Consider the following 22,105-nt stretch of genomic DNA (forward strand, 5'->3'; position numbering starts at 1 on the left):
GTGAAATTGATACAAAAGTATAACTTTAACTCCTCAACGCCCCTCATTATAACACAAGGAGGTCCTACCTTCCCTTTGCAAAGCCTTTGGCTACAATATTGCGACTTTTCCTGGTAAAATCCCACTTTAATATTGTAATTCTTTGACTTTATTCTCAAAATATTATGACTTTATTCTTAAAATATCATACCGTACGACTTTTTATCTTGAAATATTACGACTTTATTCTCGAGGTCTACTATTTTTAACTTTAACACTGGCCCTAAAACTCTGTCGTAGCGTGGTGTTGTGTTTTTATTGTGTATATTGCAGGGCTGTGAAAGTTAACATGCTGCTAACACATTTTCCTTTGAAACATCCACAGTAGTGCAGGCCGAAGCCCAGCTGCAGCATGCTGTATGTTGCTATGGTAGTATTTTATTGCGACGTTCTCGTTCACATAAAGGCTTTTAAAGCAATACCTTCAGCAACTTCTGCAGACTGTTCTGGACAGTGTTCATGGAGGAACTACTGATAAATCGAGCAGCAAAAGCAAACTAACAAAAGCCACAGCAAAGTGAAAAACTCCAGTTTTGCTCCAGAGCCTTGAGAGTAAGAACGGCAACTGTGTATATAACAAAAATATCACATATATTAAAAAATAATAGTGTACTGAAAGTAATAAATTTGGATTAACTTTATTCTATCTATATTTATAGCTAGAATAAAATGCACTGCTTCTTTAATGGAATAAATCTTCCTTTAGAGTCAAATTTGAGCAGATAAGACAAATGCGACAAATCACAATTAACTACACAAAACATAGTAAATAATCACGATGAACTATTTTAATTGCTTGACAGGCCTAGTTCATTCCACACCCTTCAGTCAGTCAATCTGTGTACTCAATAATTCTGAATCGTGCCAAAATAATACAATGAATTACAATTTGAGATTTTGTGATGAGCTGATGTGTTTCATAAAGAATCATAATTGAATCAAATCAATGAGAGATCAGACATTTATGCCCAGATTGAGTAACAAAAACTAAAAGTTCTGCTCTGAAAAGTTCAGCTCCTCACCCTGACAAAGCTGGCAGGGAACCAGCCCTCGCTGTCCAGGATGCGGCCCCACCACCACTCCTTGTTGGTGGCATCCACTACTTCGATGACGTCGCCTGCTTTGAAGCCCAGCTCCTGATCGTCCATGGTGACATGGTCCCACAGCGCCTCGGCATACACCACGCTGCCATCACTGATCAGCTGCACACAGAAGAACAGAACAGATTACATGATTTATTGTCACTTACCAGCATCAATAGGTTCATAGAATCAGAATAAAGACACAATAAGAACACATGATAGGCATAAAAACACACTGACCCTGTAAACTTTAAGGGTCCGTATGTGGGTCCGCAGTTCAATTCAATCTCATAACTACAGAACTGACATTAGTTTCATAGTAGTTACCGAATCATTTGTAGTAGTTAATGAATAACAAGGCTAAAGATCAATAACTGATCAGTAAGCCTTCAAATTAAGGGATTAACCCATTCAATTCCCAGGCGTATTACAACCCCATTTCCAAAGAAGTTGGGACGCTGTGCAGAATGTAAATAAAAATAGGATGCAATGATATGCAAATCATGTAAACCATATATTTAAAGAAAAATACTAAAAAGACAACATATCAAATGTTGAAACTGAGAAATGTTACTGTTTTTTGAAAAAAATATATGCCCACTTTGAATTTGATACCAACAACATGTTCCAAAAAAGTTGGGACGGGGGCCTGTTTACCACTGTGTTTCATCACCTCTTCTTTTAACAACACTCTGTAAGCGTTTGGGAACTGAGGAGACACTGCTGTAGTTTAGAAAGTGAAATGTTTTCCCATTTTTGTTTGATACAGGATTTCAGCTGCTCAACAGTTCTGGGGCTCATTTGTCGTATTTTTCATTTTATAAGGCGCCAAATGTTTTCAGTGATGACAGGTCTGGACTGCAGGCAGGTCAGTTTAGCATCCAGACTCTATTATTATGGAGCCATGCTGCAGAATGTGGTTTAGCATCGTCTTGCTGAAATAATCAAGGCCTACCCTGAAAATGGTGCCTTCACAGATGTGCACGTCACCCATGCCATGCGCACTAATGCACTACCTCACCAGATAGTCTCAGCCCTGTTTTATGGAGTTAATTTTGTGCCACAAGTTTCAAATAAAATTATAAAATCCACAAGAAAAATACTGAGCATAAAAATGTCTAAAATGCATTGCAAATACAATTAATGAGAGTTATCTTTTATCTTCACTCCAAATCAGTTAACCAATAGAAAGTGCTGGTGAGTGCTCTCTCCTAAGACCCCCCCCCAGTTTAAAAGTGCCAAAAGTCAGAAGTAAAAGAAACATTTCAGAAACAAAAGAGCGATTCCAGAAGCAAAAAAATGTATCAGCGAAATCAGCAAATATAAAAAATTACATCAAAAAATGGCAAAATAATAAATTCATACATGAAGCGAAAGTTTCACTGTAATTATTTGTATTTGCAACAATTTTCTGACATTTTGATACTCAGTACTTTGCTTGTGGATTTTATCATTTTATTTGAAACTTTTGGCAAAAAATTAGCTCCATACAGTGTATGTGGTTTGTTCTGTGGGCCAGTTGATTTGTGCAGTGTGAAATGCTTATGGCTTATCATGGTTTATTACTTATTGTGTGGTATTTTGCTTTTATGAAACACTGACAAACAATATAATCTGGAGTAAAACAAAATACAACACAATAAAATACAATGTTCAGTAAAATTGCATTCTCTAGGCTTTTGCCAAACCCAGACTCATCTTTCAGACTGCCAGGCAAAAACCCATGATTAATCACCTCAGAGAGCAAGTTTTCACTGTGCCATAGTTCAGTGGCAGTGAGCTGCTTTACACCAGTCTAGCCATCGCTCGACACTGCATGGTGACCTTAGGCTTGTATGCAGCTGCTTATTTAAAGATATTTAAAGACAAGCTTGATTTAAAAGATCGTCCAGGGCCTAAAAACCTAGTTACTGCCTAACTGACCACAGACCTGTTGCCCTCACCTCTACAACTGTGAAGTGCCTGGATCATCTTGTTGAGGGGGCTGTTAACTATAGTGTGGTGGCATGGGTCTGTTTTTCATGATTCAGGCTAGACCCCCCAGTTACACTGATGTCAAAACTCAATGCTACAGTAAGCAATGATGTTCTAATCCAGCCTCGCCCTCAGGAACCCCCAGATGATCCACATTTTTGCCACTAACCTAATTCTGAGTACACATGCGCTAGATATTCAGCTCTCAATTGGGTGGTCTAAGTGTATTGGGGGCTAAGAGTGAGAGCAAAACTGTGGACCATCTGGGGTCTCCAAGGACTGAGATGGAAAACACTGTGGCACTAGTTTGGCAACGGGAGCCGGAGTAATATACACAGAGCTGAAACTTCAGCCGCCCTTTTCCCCTTTTCTTCAGTGGTCTGGACCCCCATGGACCCTCACAGAGCAGGTACTAACACCTCAGTGTCACTGCTGGACTGAGAATAGTCCACCAACCAAAAATATCCAGCCATCAGCGTCCTGTGACCACTGATGAAGGACGAGAGGATGACCAACACAAACTGTGCAGCAGCAGATGAGCTATCGTCTCTGACTTTACATCTACAAGGTGGACTGACAAGGTAGGAGTGTCTAATAGAGTGGACAGTGAGTGGACACAGTGTTTTAAAACTCCAGCAGCACTGCTGTGTCTGATCCACTCATACCAGCACAACACACACTAACACACCACCACCACGTCAGTGTTACTGCAGTGCTGAGAATGATCCACCACTCAAATAGTACCTGCTCTGTGAGGGTCCATGGGGGTCCTGACCACTGAAGAACAGGGTAAAAGGGGGCTAACAAAGTATCAGAGAAACAGATGGACTACAGTCTGTAACTGTAGAACTACAAAGTGCACCTATATAGTAAGTGGAGCTGATAAAATGGACAATGAGCATAGAAACAAGGTGGTCATATTGTTATGCCTGATTGGTGTATTGGTGAAATAAAGTGATTCTGATTCTGGAGGAACTTTAAGGATTTAGGCTAAGCTTTTCAGCCTCCAGCGCAACAAAACAAAAAACAAAACCTACAGGCTTTTTTTGACTTTCCAGTCATTTCTGTACTGGCTCTGCATCAGAGAAGCCATGAGATACAGTTATCTATAAACATGGAACAAATTCAGGCTTTCAGGAGGCTGCTGCTGTAGTTTTTGTCCATGTTTTACAGTCTCTGACATCATTCACATCTAAAAGCAAGAAATGAGGGTTAAGGAGCACAACTGAGCTTCCCTGCATTGTCTAAATGGAGTCAATGCCAGGAGATAAGGCTGTTTATTCTCCCAATAACATCATCAGATAAACAGTATTATACAGTTACACAGTATTCTTAGAACTACAGGCCATTTCTCTCTCTCTCTCTCTCTCTCTCTCTCTCTCTCTCTCTCTCTCTCTCTCTCTCATCAATCCATCATCAAAGAGAGGGGCAATAAGGCCTTGTTGCTAGGCGACACACCCACAGCATTACGCCTCTCTGTTGGTTTTCTGTCGCACGACTTCTCTTTCTGCCACCGTGACAAAGACACAGAACACGCAGACATGAAGACTAACGTGTAAATATGAACCCACACTCAGAGTAGAGCATTTAATGTGCAACCAAGACCAAAACGCCTGGGACAGTAAACACAAACATCAGGGGTGTAACGGTGCTGACGTGACGACGGTTCGGTGTATGCAGTCGTATGGAGAACACACGTGTGAAAACTGATGAACATCATGCAGAACCCAATTTTAACAAGGACAAGTTCCACCTGGAACTCTTAAGCCGTAGGCCATTAGCAGGTTAGCAGCGGAGGACCCTTCCTTTGCAGCTAGTGCCAGATGATTCGGCCTATGGAGGGTTCATAACTGCAGCACTGTGTCCTAACTCCTGACCCCCGATCAGCTGTGAGGCAGGCCGCTTTGAGGTAAATAAAAAGAGAGGATTTTATAAAAAACACAAGCTGAAATTAAACGAATGAAACCAGGCTTGTCCCTGTCCAAGTCAAGTCAAGCCAAAGTTTATTTATATAGTGCTTTTTACAACAGGTGTTGTCACAAAGCAGCTTTACAGAAAAATCCAGGTCCGAGCCCCCATGAGCGTCGCCAATGGCAACAGTGGGAAGGAAAAACTCCCTAAGAGCAAGAGGAAGAAACCTTGAGAGGAACCAAGACTCAAAAGGGGAACCCATCCTCCTCTGGTCCACACTGTATAGCAAACAGTAACAGCAGAAAATGAGATCTGACCATTAATATAAGATACGGAAAGAAAGCTATGATTAAAAAAAAAAAAGAAGCAGTATTTTTGCGTCTGTAAAGATATTCAACATGAAGCCTTACGAATATTTCTCTGCTTCTAACTACAAAATCACAACTGAAGTTGAATTATCGCCGCACAAATTAGTTAACATTAGTGACTTTCCCCACTGAGTACAAATGACCCACTACAGGCTGTACCAATTAAGTTACCTCAGGGGGGCGCTATACAATGCTAGGTGGAGCAAACTGTAACTTGTGCTACTATCTGTTCAAAATAAACAAAAAAAAGAAAGCTAGCCTGATGCATTTGGGTGTTTTTGTTGCTTTTTTCCCAATGTGTCGAACTCATAACGAATCGTGATCCGGTGTGAGTTCAGTACCGTTGTGAATCGTGTGGTGCGAACCGAACCGTGACACCTGTGTACCCTATCACTCTCCCAAAGCACCTGGATTTCATGAAACCAAATTCACTAAAGAAGGATGATACTGACTGTACTGGTGTACCATGAAATACGCACTGCGTTTCTGCTTATCAGGTTTACCAACATTTTGCAATATATCTGATAATGAGCCTTACAGTGCTGTGCAACTGAACCAAATATTGCCCAGTGAATCAATGCTGGAAAGATCAATTAGGTCCTGAAGTGGCAGTGAACAGATTTTATTTAAACATGTAGTGCAGTGCTTTTCAACCTGTGAGCCGCGCAGTGGGCCATGGTTGTACTGCTAGGGGGCTGTTGGCCATAAGCTTTTATTTTAAACCACAAAAAAATCAGTAAAATGTAGACATATATCCAATCATAAATATGGCAAATACTGTAAAACATATATATATATATATATATATATATATATATACACCGATCAGGCATAACATTATGACCACCTCCTTGTTTCTACGCTCATTGTCCATTTGATCAGCTCCACTTACTATATAGGTGCACTTTGTAGTTCTACAGTTACAGACTGTAGTCCATCTGTTTCTCTGTGTACTTTGTTAGCCCCCTTTTACCCTGTTCTTCAGTGGTCAGGACCCCCATGGACCCTCACAGAGCAGGTACTATTTGGGTGGTGGATCATTCTCAGCACTGCAGTAACACTGACGTGGTGGTGGTGTGATAGTGTGTGTTGTGCTGGTCTGAGTGGATCAGACACAGCAGTGCTGCTGGAGTTTTTAAACACCTCAGTGTCACTGCTGGACTGAGAATAGTCCACCAACCAAAAATATCCAGCCAACAGCGTCCTGTGACCACTGATGAAGGACTAGAGGATGACCAACACAAACTGTGCAGCAGCAGATGAGCTATCGTCTCTGACTTTACATCTACAAGGTGGACTGACAAGGTAGGAGTGTCTAATAGAGTGGACAGTAAGTGGACACAGTGTTTAAAAACTCCAGCAGCACTGCTGATCCACTCGTACCAGCACAACACACACTAACACACCACCACCAAGTCAGTGTTACTGCAGTGCTGAGAATGATCCACCACCCAAATAGTACCTGCTCTGTGAGGGTCCATGGGGGTCCTGACCACTGAAGAACAGGGTGACAAAGTATCAGAGAAACAGATGGACTACAGTCTGTAACTGTAGAACTACAAAGTGCACCTATATAGTAAGTGGAGCTGATAAAATGGACAATGAGCGTAGAAGCGCAAAAAAATGTTTTTTTTACTGATGGTTTTGGCTGCTCAGAGTCCAGGGTTTAAACCATATAGAGTATTTTCGGTCTCACATCAAACTTAAACTAGCTTGGCAATGTTTTTCAACTGTTTGACGCCATTAATGCTGAGTGGAGTTGTGCAACATTAGTAGCCACTGAACAGCTGCGTCCACAGTAAATGTGTCACTGAGTACTGTTGCAAGCTCTACACTGTAAGTAAGCAGTGTGCTTTTTATCTGATGTAACAAGCAGGTCATAAATTTTTCCACAACTCAGACATTCCTGAATCACTGGGAATCCCAAACAGTTCCCAGATATCCTTTAATTTTCTCCATAGTAAACTGTAAGACTTACCACACATACAATATAGATGAATGCACTACTACTGGTGGTGAACACAGCCTGGCTTTGCAATACACATACTCTACTATACTAGAGAGAGAGAGAGAGAGAGAGAGAGAGAGAGAGAGAGGCATACTCCTTCAAAAAAAACCTACTACATTAAAAATATCTCAGAGTAGTTTAGCCCCACCCATTAAGCCTACAGCAGTTTAGTCCCACCCATTTAGCCAGTAGCAGTCTGGCCACACTCATTCAGCGTATAGTAGTTTAGCCCTGTCCACTGAGAATGATTAAACGTTGTACTGTTTCTGGCTGTTGGGAAGCAAATGTGTCACTGTAGCCTTGAAAAAAATGCACACATCTGAGAAAAGCAGCCAAAGTGTTTTTTTTCCACGTCCCTGAGAAAACCAGTCCGAACTTAACAGTTTATCCTGTACATTTCAGCCCAGACTGCTTTTTGAACACGGCACTACATAGAACTGCCAATCAGAAGAGAGCTTATTTACATAAATCAGCCTCCAATTACAGTAACAAAAACAGTCTGTTCAATTCTAAGGGATTAAGAAAGGGTGGAAATGTGTCATGTAAAAATAAATGATTGTTTTTGGTACCTAAACCCTACTTATGGTTTGTTATGGTTCAGTTAAGTCCATTTTTATTGGCTGGCCTTTTTAAAACTCTAATTACTCGATTAATCAGCACCAAAGACAATTTGATTACTCATTTACTAATATAATCAATATAATCAATCGACAAAAAAAAATTATCATCACACAAAACAAAAAATACTCAGAGATCTGAAGTAGCTAAGCTGTAAACTGTAAACTCAGCCACACATGCAGTCCAGCTGAACCCTGAGGTCAGAAAGCAGCTGAGCCTTACAAACGCGTAAAGTCGGCTCAGCTGTGACCTCAATCTGAGTCTCGGGGGGAATCGGTGGAAAGTAAAGAGACAAATTAGCAGAGCTGAGGATGCATTTAAGGTGTAAGACGCATCAAACTGAACAACACTATAAATTTAATACGATATAAATTCCTGGAGTTGAACGCTGAGTCAGATATGGCTGTAAAGAATCTCTATATGAGCTCTAAACAAAACGTCACCGTTACATTTATCTTCACTAATAACAAAAGCATGTTATGTTATTTTATATGAATTATTTTTTTCGAGTAGCTCATCGAACCAAGCAGAGAAATTCTGTGAAAAAGTGCAGATTCGTGTTCGTAGAGGAGAGTCATACGCAAAAGTGTGGGTGCCCCAGTGAAATTATCCGTTTTATCGATTTTGAAATAAGTGCATATTCTCTACGTTCAGATTTTAATGCACAGTTTCTGTTTATTGTCTGAATTTAACATATTGAGAAAAAAACAAAACATAAAATGTGACCTGTGCAAAAGTTTTGGCACCCCGCATTCTGCCTCTGCATTTGTCTGTATACACCGATCAGGCATAACATTATGACCACCTCCTTGTTTCTACACTCATTGTCCATTTTATCAGTTCCACTTACTATATAGGTGCACTTTGTAGTTCTACAGTTACAGACTGTAGTCCATCTGTTTCTCTGATACTTTGTTAGCCCCCTTTTACCCTGTTCTTCAGTGGTCAGGACCCCCATGGACCCTCACAGAGCAGGTACTATTTGGGTGGTGGATCATTCTCAGCACTGCAGTAACACTGACGTGGTGGTGGTGTGATAGTGTGTGTTGCGCTGGTATGAGTGGATCAGACACAGCAGTGCTGCTGGAGTTTTTAAACACCTCAGTGTCACTGCTGGACTGAGAATAGTCCACCAACCAAAAATATCCAGCCAGCAGCGTCCTGTGGGCAGCGTCCTGTGACCACTGATGAAGGACTAGAGGATGACCAACACAATCTGTGCAGCAGCAGATGAGCTATCGTCTCTGACTTTACATCTACAAGGTGGACTGACAAGGTAGGAGTGTCTAATAGAGTGGACAGTGAGTGGACGCAGTGTTTAAAAACTCCAGCAGCACTGCTGTGTCTGATCCACTCAGACCAGCACAACACACACTAACACACCACCACCACGCCAGTGTTACTGCAGTGCTGAGAATGATCCACCACCCAAATAGTACCTGATCTGTGAGGGTCCATGGGGGTCCTGACCACTGAAGAACAGGGTAAAAGGGGGCTAACAAAGTATCAGAGAAACAGATGGACTACAGTCTGTAACTGTAGAACTACAAAGTGCTCCTATATAGTAAGTGGAGCTGATAAAATGGACAATGAGTGTAGAAACAAGGAGGTGGTCAGAATGTTATGCCTGATCGGAATATAATGATTTAAATTTAATTACTTGTCAAACATCTTGCTACAGAACATAAATGGAATGTAACTGTAATTATGTAATAACTATGTCATTAACTAGGTTACTTTCCTATACTTATGCAAGCTATAAACATCAGTAAGAGCCATCTAGACTTCACGTTTTACGTTTTATCTCACAAATCTCAAGCATAAATGTCCACAGTAAGGAACAGGAGTACTCAAGATGCAGAAACATGTCATGCATAATCATATTTTTCCATATCGTGCTGCAGCATCTAATTAATCAGAGTGCTTTACCTTGGCTCCTGTGGTGAAATCATGCCAGATGCCCATTTGAAAAAGAACAGGTCCACTCAGCTACTGCTAAACTCCCTCCCTCTCTCTTCTCTTCTCGCTCTTTCCATCTGTTCCTTTCTCTCCCTCCTCCTCTGCCCTTCTTCTACCACCCCCCCCCCTTCTCTGGCTCCTTTCAGTGTCTTTCTCTCTTCTTATCTTCAATAGTATCTTCAGCAGCTTCTGACAGGCAGATTTTATCTTCCTCTTCTCTCTCTCTGTCTCTTAGCATCAATAGCTCTTATCAGGCAGCTTCTATTTCTTCTTCTCTTTCTTCACTGGAAGGCGAGCAGGAAGATGAGCACCACGTTGATGATGATGAGGAACATCATGATGAGGAAGACCACCACCCTCTGGGTGTCTGGGTCCATGTTGCAGCGCAGCAGAGTGTCCAGCAGGCCCAGACGCTGCCCTCTGCTGCTTCTCAGTGAGCCACGAGCCATGTGGGCCCCACCACGCAGCTGCGCCACAGGGACCACCAGCTTCACCTCAGGCTTGGCTCGGCTTCCTCTTGCTCCTTTCTTCTCCTTTTCCTTCTTCTCCACTTCCAGTGGGAACGTCAGGAGGACGAGATGGTAACGATCTGCATCTCAGCAGTTCTACCTTTCATTCCTCCTCTGTTGTGCTAAGTCCTAGTGCTGGTGTAAGCCGGTATAGCCTCTCTGAGTCAATGCAGTAGAGACGTTTATACTTACATTTGCTTCACAGCACAGGCTACCATTCGTCAGCCACACGTTTGCACCACAAAGCTAAATGCTACAGAGCTAAACTACAAAGCTACACCTTCTCTACCTCTCAAGTCATCTCCCCCCTCTCCCTCTCTCTCTTTGTATCGCTCCCTCTCTCTGCACACAGACACGGAGGATTGTGCTAGCTCTCCTGGATGGGATGAATCTCCATGGCTGCGTTGTTATTCCAGGCTGTTCCTCGTTCTCCTGTAAGTAAACAGAAGCTGAAAATGGAGCTCGGCTGTGCCCGGAGCTACGCTGGCACACTCATCCATCTCACTCCCAGCATCGATGGCTCTCTCACTTGGGCCTTTTTTCTTTTTTTTTCCTCCCCTTCCTACCACTAGCAACCAATCAGCTGGCTCCAGTTGGGACCGTATCCTGGAAACCAGAGTGGTTGAGGCAGGCCCTAGCAACCGCTGAGAGGGGAGGGGGGAGGGGGCGAGAGAGCAGAAGCAGCAATACAGAGAGCGAGAGACTGGTTGAGAGAGAGAGAGAGAGAGAGAGAGAGAGAGAGAGAAGGGCCGACTGTTTATTAGCCACATCAGCTGATCACTCATTAATGCTTCGCCAAATCAACCACTACATCTGTCGAAGACGTGCATTAAAGACATAAATGTCAGTAGTAAAGCAGCTGTGAGAAAAACACACACAGTCTTCAGCTTTTTCAAAGGCTCAGGTGTTTTCCACATCATCAGGCACAGTCCGTAGTCCATCCAGCCCAAATCTGACCTAGCATAACACCAGGGCTGAATGATTTGGGGAAAATAATGCGATTTCAATATTGCGACTGCAATCTGAATTCGATTATTTTACATAAATTAAGGTGTAGACCTGCTTTTCTGCCACAAAAACCAGAATATCCTCTCTTTCTGGCTTGAGGTTTGACCCCTGAATGTAGAATACTTAAGCAATAGAACATGAGAGGGAGTGTGTTATCGCGAAGTAACATCACGGCTGTGATTTGGTCACCGTAGATCATCACAGCTGTGATGTTATTGGCGATAACACACTCCTCGAGTGTTCTATTGCTTTAATACAACAGTTAAATAAATAAAGTAATAAATTAATAAACTGGGCCGTGAACGCGGCGTTTAATATGTTTTAATGTTCGCAGTTCCTTCACCAAATTATAGTTCCTTAACAAGCAGCTTGTTGCTACGTCAGAGTAATGAGCTCCGCCCACTCGCTGCTCAGTCTGCTGTAAGCCTCGCCTTTTGAAGTACAAACTGAGCCATAAAGCTGCCGCAATATCAGGTTCAGCTCAGTTTTGTCAGTTTTTTCCAGATCAGTATTAATGTTGTTTTGTTCCAGCCAGTCTGTAAAGCATCTTACAGCCCATTTAGTTTGGCGAATGGTGTTGGGTTCATTTCTGGCTGATTCCAGGTTGTTCAGCTGTTCTTCTGTCACAGCTGCCGACTGAAAAGCTGCTCAGTGGTGATGACAGTTTGGGAATTTAGTGTCGTCTCATCTTCAGAGTCTGACCAAATCGGCTGTCGGTCAAATGTGATCTTGAAAGTATCCATTTTTGGTTCAAATGGCTTGAGCGTCTCCTACAGCTGTCAAAGTGGTTGCTTAGCAACGGCATCTCAGAGGAGTGATACAGTGTTTGTTAAAAACCCGTGATGTTATGATGAAATAACAGCACGGTTAGAACGCCTCTCAACCAATCAGCTTGCATGGCTGGAACTAATTGTTGTATAAAAGACAGCCAGTAAGTTGTGGTTGTGATGTCACAACATATGGGGGTTTGGTTGCCTCTGACTGATCTAACTGAGGACGGCAACCCAAATGTTAAGAAGAGCTATTTTGTCCTTCTAATAAAAATCAAACCACTTTGGGAGCCTCGGCTGTAAACATGTCTCAGTATGTGCTGATGTCCTAGTATAGGCTAAAAATAATAATTTAAATTATTATTTTCTCGCATCTCCAGCAGGAAATTTTCCAAAAAACAAAAGAATAGTTTCTTGTAAAATGTCTCTCAATGCAGATTAAACGTATCAGGAAACCAGCTGATGTGCTTATAAGTACAAATAAGGCAATTCGCCACCAAATTATCCATGTTCATCTTAAATCTCTCTCTTTGCCTTTTTGTTAGCTACTAGCTAGGCAAGATGTCTGTGTTGCTATGGTGACCAGCAGTTTCGTGCTGATCTTCAGGGTTAAAGTGTGAATTAACAGACATAGACTACATTAACTCCAGCATTTAAGACCATTTATTGTTAAAACTGTGTTGAATGATCAGCAGAACTTTATTTTACTGTAAAGGAGGATTATTTTATTTATTTATTTATTTTTTTACATAAAAATCGAATTCTGCTGTGGAGCCGCAACAGGGCAGAAAAAGAGCCGCATGCAGCTCTGGAGCTCTCTTTCACTGATATAAATGATCAATCTATCAGCCCTGGATAACACTATTTCCAGGTCCACAAGCACTAACAGCTCGATGTGAAGACAACATGGGAAAGGAGAAATACAGCCAACTGTACCACTGATGGTGAAGATGTAGAAGTGCTGGACAGCTGGGATTAGTTATTAACAATAAACGATCCAGCAGTGAAGAAATACGACACAGATCAGCTCTCGGCAGAACAAGAATGAAGGAGCTTGAAAGGATCGTCAAATGTTACAAATTGTCTTTACAAACAAAGATCAGAACCGTCCAGACTGTGTTTCTTTATGGATCTGAAAGCTGGACGAGAAAAAAAAGCAAGACAGGAAAAAAAATGTTGATGTCTTTGAACTTTGGTGCTGGCGAAGACATTTGAGAGTTCGTTGGACGGCAGAGAAAACAAACAAACGGATCCTCGAGCAAATCAAGCCTCACTTCTCACTCGAAGCCCAGAAAACCAAACTAAAGCGCTTATTTTGGACACATTCTGAGAAGAAACAGTTCTTAGGAAAAGAATGTTATGTTTGAAACAGCTGAAGATAAAAGAGGAAGACAACAAAAAGAATGAAGACAATCATGAACAGGTCACTGAGAAGGCTGAAGACCCAAAGAGAAGACAGGATACTGTTGAGAAATACTATCTATATGGACACAAGGAGCTGAAATCGACTTGACGGCACTTATTTTGAGGGTCAACTGTAGATGCTTTATAGATGCACACCTTGTTTTCAGCTAAAATATCTGATGAATGGAACTGAACTTTAAGTTAAAGGTTCAAATTCAGTTAAATCTTACCTTAAACCGAAAACCTGCACAGTTAAAAGTTTAACCAGGTGTTAACAGTTTGAACATGTGTAGATAATCTAGATAGTAGGGCTGTGTTTGGCACGAACGTGGCGATACGATATGTATCATGATACAGGGGTAACGATTCAATGTATTGCAATATATTACGATACTGTAAGGCGATATATTGTGACTTTTTTTAATGTAATTTTAGGAATGCTGTCTTTGTATACAAAACACCACTGTATAAATCAAGTCTGAGTAAAAGAAAAAGTCCAATGGCTGAAGATTCCAACACTGCAATCTAGCGTTGGGGGTTTAAACACAACACAAAGTGAACCTTGAATCTTTGCATGTAAATTATTACTTAAAAATCCTTGCTGTGTTTTTGAGAATCGATACAATATCACAAAATGTAATACTGTGATACTTAAGTGTCTCAATATTTTCTTACACCCCTACTTTACAGCACCATTGAAATAAATAGAGTCATCCAGAGTGGTTTGTTGTGAAATGGTTCACTGTAGTGACTCGGATATCTTCACAGTGGTGGTGATAGGAACCAGGCGTCACAGTGACAAAATTTCGATCATAATCAGATTTTTTTGCAGTTATCTGATTATTCAAATGGTCATGTAAACAGCATACTCTGATTTCTTAGATCAGAGTAAGGTCTAGAAATCCGATTAAGAAATCCGATAATGAGAGCTGGATTTTAGCTCAGTAATCAGATTTCTCAGTGCATGTAAACTCTTAGTCTGATTTCTTTCGGATTTCTCAGTCTGCGCATGTGTGAAAACAGACGGCGGCACTGGAAATAAGCGAGCAAACCAAACACATACTTCACGAAGTGAAGGATTTAAATATTCTTCATCCTTTAGATGATGAATGTTCCCCTTTTTCAGGTAAAGTGGCGATGTTTTTAAAGGAAAGCCGCGGCATGAAGTTTAAGTTTTACATTGCGTTTACGTCATGTCTTCTTCTGTGAGTTTATTGGCTGGTTGAACAGCACAAATCTGATTGTCTGACTCATGAAGACCCAGAGCTTCCCATTATCTTATTATCCAAGTGCATGTAAACGTGTTGATCGGATTACTGACAAAATAAGATTTTCTGCAGTTATCGGATTATTAAGTGCATGTAAACGCACTCAGTGTCTACAACGCAAATATAGACATTTTATTTACTATGAAAAACCACCAGTGAACCTACACGTCCTCTGAGTTTATATGGAATGTTGATTAATGTAAAAAGTATCATGAGTTTTGACATCAGTCCTTCAGTTTGTAGTCTTAAATTGAACAGCTGAGAAACCTCTAGTCATTTCTAAAGAATAAACAGAAACTCTCTCCTCCCCCAGCAGACGCTGTATTCCACACTGTTGAACTGTATTCAAGGCTTTCTTAATTACTCTTCTCACCAGGTGGGCTCCTATTCCATCTCACTAATTGTGTGCTACTTCAAGGAGAAAGGCAGGAGATGCCACTGGCCAACGACAGCTTACCATTTTGCATCACTGGGAGGTGCACATGCATTGTCCCCAGCATGCAGTGGGGGACTGTGTTTAGCTCACTTACAGACATGCTTGGTCTGATATCTGCTTCTACTAAGCTTTGATAAGCAGTAGACGTATGATTGATGTACGCTTGACCAAATAACAGAGACGGTTAAAAGAGAATTGTACCAAAATTCTAGTAGACAGACTTGAATCAACATTTCTGACTTTCTGTATTAGGAGTTTTTCTGTTTTGATGTCAATAAATGACAAAAATGTAAAAATGTTTTTGTTCCTATCTGCAAAAAACGACTGTATGCACAACGGTAACTTCTAACCAAATTCAGCCATAATAAAAAGTCTCTTCTATTTTCATCCATTTTTCTTCCTTATTCAGCCATGTTCAATTCCCACCTGCTAGCTGGATCTCCCTCTATCACATGATGCTACCAAGCTGGGGGGTTAAGACTAGCGTGTGCTTCTTCTGAGACACATGAAGCTTCACACCATCTTTTCAAATTGTCACTAATGCAACGTCATTGGAAGCTCAACACACTCGGAGGAGAACATTAACTGCCAATTCTGTCATGTCTGTTAACCTTCAGGTCTGAGGACATTTTATCGATTTGTGCATGTCTTCTTAAGTTCGCCTTTAAAGGCTCTTCAAATAACATGATACTCATGTTTCATATCAAAATGCTCTGTTATCTTCATCACTACTTTCCAAAAACGCTGGAGCAGCTTCAGCAGCTGTAAACTCTCTGCACGCCCTTTCACACGTGTCTCCGATGTGGAGTGCATGAAGAATGAAGGGTTTCTGGCGTGATGGGTCAGTTTTTAGTGCTTTTCTGAGTGTCCATTGGTCAGTTTCACACAGAATGTAGACGGACACACGAATCCACCAGTTCCACACAGTGAGAGGCAGATGAGGTGTATCTCAGCCCCTCTTCATAGGCTCATAACTCCGAATGTGAGTCACGCATCTCGTGATAAGATGGACCAGAAAGGGCGACTCTACAGATTCAGATTGTGCTGTGTTATCACAAAGAGAAAGGAACACATACAGAAATTGTGAATTTGATGCATGTGCAACTTCGTGGACCCCAGAGGGTTAACGAATACCTGTGTTGGCTAGCGTCACAGTGAGTGATGGGGCAGGAGAGGGAGGACCACCCTTCCACCCAGTCATACTTATTAAGACTCTCAGCCACGGACGGCTGTTGCATCACTGGGAATCAAACTCCAAATCTCCCGATTTTGACGATTCCACTCAGGAGGCCGAATATCTCCTCTTCTACAGAGAGATTCAGTCGAAAGAGGCCCCGAATATTCTGTTGTAACTCCTGTTAGGATGAAGCAATCTGAACCAAAAAATACGCTACATACCTTGACGTATGTGTAATCGATTGCATTACATGCGATGCTGGAAGTGATCTCCATTTTCTGCCAGACACATGAAGGGGTACGGGGGTATGCAGCCAGAAGTTGCAAACTGAAGTTAAACGTCGCGACAGCTGTTCAGCACCTACCTCATCGCTCCGATGCAGGGGTATCCCAGCTTGTTTGAAGCTCCATCTACTGAGGAGCTCATTGCATGTTGTTTCGTTCTGATTGCTTCGTCCTAGCGAGAGTTATTACAGAATATTCAGGGCCTCTTTCGAGTGAATCTCCCTGTACTTACAAACACAAATGTAGTATGGAATAAAAGTCTTCACTCTCAACAGAATTTCCTGGCTTGTGTTCGAGAGATACGAAATATTTTTATACAAACAGAACGGGAAAGTTTATGAACCTTTTTTTTCCCAACTTTCTTACCAATTTAGATGTATCCAATTCCACCCACTAGTAAGGACTCCCCCAGTCATATGATACCATCAGCACTAGGAGGGCGAAGGCCAGCACAGGCTTCCTCCGAGACCTGTGAAGCACCACCACATCTTTTTGAACTGCCGCTAACGCAACATCACTGGACAGCTGAACACGCTTACGTCAGCTAACAGACACCTGCGCTGGCTAGCACCACCAAGAGAGAGCAAGGAGAACTGGGCTTTCTTGGACTCCCAGCCACGGACAGCTGTAGCATCACCAGGGACTGACCTCATGATCTCCTGACGATAAGGCCAACACTTGGACGGTTGCGCCTCTCAGTAGAGTTAAAGCAGTTGGAGAATGCTCTTGATTAAAATTGGCCTGTTTTAGGTAGGGACTGGGGGGGAGAGAGAGAGAAAGAGAGAGAGAGAGACTTGTGTGTTTTACCTCGTTTATGGCCAGCTGCTCCCCTGCTCCTCCTGGATGACCAAAGCGATGTCCAGAAGAGCGTAGATCCTCATAGAGGTCCTCCTCACTGCCCACTTCATCACCCACACCCAACTTCTCTGGAGCTCCATCGGGCAAGATCACCGCTGAGAGAGAGAGAGAGAGAGAGAGAGAGTTAGTTGATGTACAAAGATTAAAAAAAAAATACAGGGAGAGAAGGAATAGAAGGAGAAAGAGTTCAGGTGATTAGACTGTATCTGGATGCTCAGCTGCACTCAGACAGCACATACAGCATTGAATGTTATCTGATGTTGACCAGAGGAGGATGGGTTCCCCTTCTGAGTCTTGGTTCCTCTCAGTGTTTCTTCCTGTTTCTCTTAGGGAGTTTTTCGTCCAACTGTCACCATTGGCGACGCTCATGGTGGCCTGGACCTGGATTTTTCTGTAGAGCTGCTTTGTGACAACACCTGCTGTATAGATAACCTCTGACTTGATGTTTAGGTGCCATTATTTTGACCAAAAACAGTGGCCAGACTCACGGGCATCAAACACAGGCAAAGCCTGAGTGACCTTTCATTTTGTGATAGTATATGAATAATGAATCACTGTGTGGTAGTATTTTCATCCAGGCGGGAAAACTGAGCGTAAGCATGTTTGTGGAACAGTCCTTATTGTGAGTAACGGCTCTTTGCTGTGGGGAAGCTGAAACTGTGGGAGGCCACATTGGGTAACAGTTTATTTAAGGTCACTGGCTGCTGCGGGACTGGAGACACTACATTCCCGGCACACAGTCAAAAACACAAATAGCCCCCCCACCACCATATGCGTGTAAGGCCTTATGACCAAAACACACACAGTGTTTTAATGTATTTTAGATACATAAGTACCTATATGTAATAATAGAATGTATCATATATATTATGTAAGTATATATAGGGAATAACAATACTGTGTGATATATGTAAGGGCCTATATACCCTTAATTTAATTTCCAGCCATTAAGTAATAGGATAGATATTTTTCAGCATCAGAAAAAAACATACATTTAACAGAAAATGACAGAAGCTTCACCAATTACATATAATATCTGCTTTTTCAGTGTTCAGTGAGTCACTCTTTGTCTTCATAACAGCTTCCGTTCTTTTCAGGAGACTCACTTTCAGTTCCTCAAAGAATCTGCAGACACACCTCCAAAGTTCAGTCTTAGAAGCTGGTTAATCATTTTCTGAAGTAATCAAACACATTCAGTGGTGTTGAGGTCTGGACTCTGGGGTGGTCAGTCCATTGTTCAGTGTCTTTGTTTGATGTGTCCGTCTCCTTTTCTCAGCGAGGTTCTTCTTGATCAGCTACACATCCTTCCAGACCCACAGCGCTGAGTCGTCTTCTCACAGTGGAAGGATGGACAGAAACACCTGTGGATGTTTTCAGATCTGAAGCAGCTTGATTTTCTCCTCTCTCTCAGAGATGAAAGCTTTAAGTGCTGATTATCTGATGGGGGCAGTTCTGGTGTCTACCAGCTCTTCCAGGTGGTTGTTAGGAGCCCCGTTTTCTCTGTAGCTTCTGATTTTTCACTTTTTTTTTCCTTTTGATTTCCATATGCAAGTGGATCATCTTATATCTAATCTCCTCAGAAATATCTCCCGAAAACTGAGTAACTTGTTCTTAATGGCAGATTTGACTGGAAATTAAATAAATAAACGGTGGTCTTGGACTTTAGTACAGTACTGTATATGTAAGTACCTATATGTAGGTATTAAAGGCAGGACTATGTTGTTGTATGTATGTAGTCAGGACATATCAGTCCTGAAAATGTACAAACATTCACCCTCACATGTAAACACACCCCTTCCGTGAGGCACACCAGGCCATGCTTTGGAGCCACAATGACGCGAATGTACCTGCCACGCTCTCTAAAAATAGCCCCCCCTGTCACGGCCAATCATAGCTGCTGTTTCCACGGTGTATCCACAGCGACAAATCACCGTGGAGACAGACAGTGAGAGCGTGTGGCCGACAAATCGCCGTGGAGATAGACAAGCCCTCAAATGGTGAAGGGAAATTGATTTGACGAATCGTTTAGCTGTTCAAAATGAAGCTTTCACGCAGTGACCACGGTCATATTTTAACATGATTTATTGGATGGGCTTCGCTCAAGGAGGAGCATATCCCCCTCTCCTGCTTCAATTCTGCAGCCCTGAGGCAGAGCCTGGGCTCTGACACTTTAATCTGATCCCTGCAATTTCCTGACCGTGTAAATAGCTCATTTACTCACGTACTTATTATCTGGGATTGGACAACTGGTCATGATCTCAGTATCTTATTACACGTTATGGGTGTTAAGCTGCAAATGAATGAAGCCAAGGGTGATACAGATGCATACTACTAAGTAAAATAAGCTTATCTCAGCACAAAACTGAAGTACACAGCATCAAGTCCATTTTCTATTAGACCTTTAATACACTATATCATTTTTGTATGTACTATTAAAGGGGAATTCCACTTATTAAGTGGTTAAGATGTAAACAGTGTCATTCAGAGTGGTTTGGTGTGAAACGCTCTGTTCTAGAGAAACTTACCAAGACAGGATTGTTCACAGTGGTGGTGATAGGAACCAGACGTCCACCTCTAAAAGCTCCCTCACAGAAAGTTACTACATGAAATGGTTATGAATTCACTGCCTAATAACTTGTTTTACAACAAGGTTTCTGTCCTTATCTTTAAAGCCATTCATCGAGGAGAGGTACATTCACATACTGCAAAACAAAACAGTCCCCAGGGAAAATGTACTTTTTTCAGATTTATCACATTCCACCATCATGAACATCACATATAAAACTCAGAAGACTCCTGTAGGTTCACTGGTGGTTCTGATAGTAAATAAAATGTCTATATTTGTGTTGTAGTCATGGTGACCCCTGGTTCCTATCACCACCACTGTAAAGACATCAGAGTGTGTAAGTTTCTCTACGGTGAACCATTTCACACCAAACCACTCTGAATGACTGTTTACATCTCAACCACTGAAATCTCTTTATTGAAAGGGTGAATTTAGCAGACTTATAATATTGCTCAATCACAATGTGCATGAAATATTTTGTATTCAGTAAAATTCTTCATTATGCATGTCATCGCTGTCCAAAGAAAAACATTAATGTCCATTTTTTCCGATTTTTACTTTTCTACATCATTTGAGCACGGCAACTGCCCTTTACACTGTGTGAAAATTTCATGAGGATTGGACCAATAGAAATGCTCTGAAGCCACTTGAAATAAAATCTTTGCACAATAACTTACATTGAAAGCAAAGAAGGTTTTTGCCTTCTCCTGTAAAGTTGCCATTTTGGAGATACTTGTTTCTCTTTGGACGGTGACGATATTTTACTTCTAGTCTGTTTACTTTTGCACATGTAAAATGCTGCCAGACATTTGTATTTTTTTATTATTTTATCTTATTAATACTACTGATTACCAATCTGTACCTATTGATTACTTATCCTCCCTTCTTTTACTACATACACTATTTTAACATTTTTTTATTTTAACATCATCTTATTCTGTTACTGTTATTCTTCAGCCTGTTCTTTTCCACCCATGTTAATTTATGTATTTGTGTCTTAAGACTTTAAGATTTTATGTAACTGACTAAATACAATTACTGATAATGTAATCATTACTGTTATTTTATTACATTACACTCTGTTTCATTTCATTTTCTTCTTACTGTGTCTCAGTTTGAGCTCCTGCCAAGACAAATTCCTCATAACTGATGTCTTACTTGGCCAATAAAACCAATTCTGATGCAGTTCAGATAAAAATACTCATAACTGGGCGTAGCGTCACCTTGTGTCCACTAGGAGGCACTGCACCCCACAGCGTTCAGAGAGTATGCACTACAGCAGCAGATGGCCAAGGTCCAGCGATTGAACAACCCTTTATTTATGAGTGGCTGTAAGAAGCAGCATCTATACGGCTCTTCCGAGCTCATCTCTGGAGCGCAGCAGAGAAAGGTGCACATAAACACTCCCTGAAGGCCGTTCTTCAACCTGGCGTGATGCAGCTATAAAAACCACGGCCACCTAAACCCACACATCCATTAAAACACTCCCTCTCGCTCTCAGCCTCACTATCTGTCCATCTCTGGGCCTGTTTACATTCATCTCCGCAATCCAGGCCTGCAGACGTACTGATAACAGATGGCTCTGTAACCACGACTGACCAAATCATTCATAAGGTGTATATATATATATATATATATATATATATATATATATAAATGTTTATGTATTTGAATCCATGTATCTATTTCCTGCAGAACACCTTAGGAAACCATCACTGCCATTTAGAATCAACCACTGGTCACCTTTTAAACCAGGGGTCGGCAACATGTGGCTCTTTTACTGCCCTGTTGTGGCTCCACAGCTGAATTAGATTTGTAGGTAAAAATAAAATAATCCTCCTTTACAGTAAAATAAAGCTCTGCTGA

General features: G+C 41.6%; 1 protein-coding gene across 3 annotated transcripts in view; it reads right to left on the reverse strand.

Annotated features, from left to right (window-relative positions):
• The window catches only part of LOC118815475 (rho guanine nucleotide exchange factor 4-like), a 116,784-nt gene that overhangs the window by 14,223 nt on the left and 80,456 nt on the right, over positions 1-22,105 (reverse strand). For 2 of the 3 annotated variants that reach the window (XM_036581622.1, XM_036581629.1), the window contains 2 exons: positions 17,623-17,768; positions 1,062-1,241 (listed from right to left, as the gene is read on the reverse strand). In XM_036581622.1, coding sequence (XP_036437515.1) covers positions 1,062-1,241; positions 17,623-17,768 — 326 coding nt within the window. Of the gene's footprint in view, positions 1-1,061; positions 1,242-9,929; positions 10,968-17,622; positions 17,769-22,105 lie in introns of those variants that run through there. The other variant, XM_036581638.1, reaches the window with a different exon arrangement.

This window comes from Colossoma macropomum, unplaced genomic scaffold (genome assembly GCF_904425465.1).
Source record: "Colossoma macropomum unplaced genomic scaffold, Colossoma_macropomum, whole genome shotgun sequence".
NCBI classification, from domain to species: Eukaryota; Metazoa; Chordata; class Actinopteri; order Characiformes; family Serrasalmidae; genus Colossoma; species Colossoma macropomum.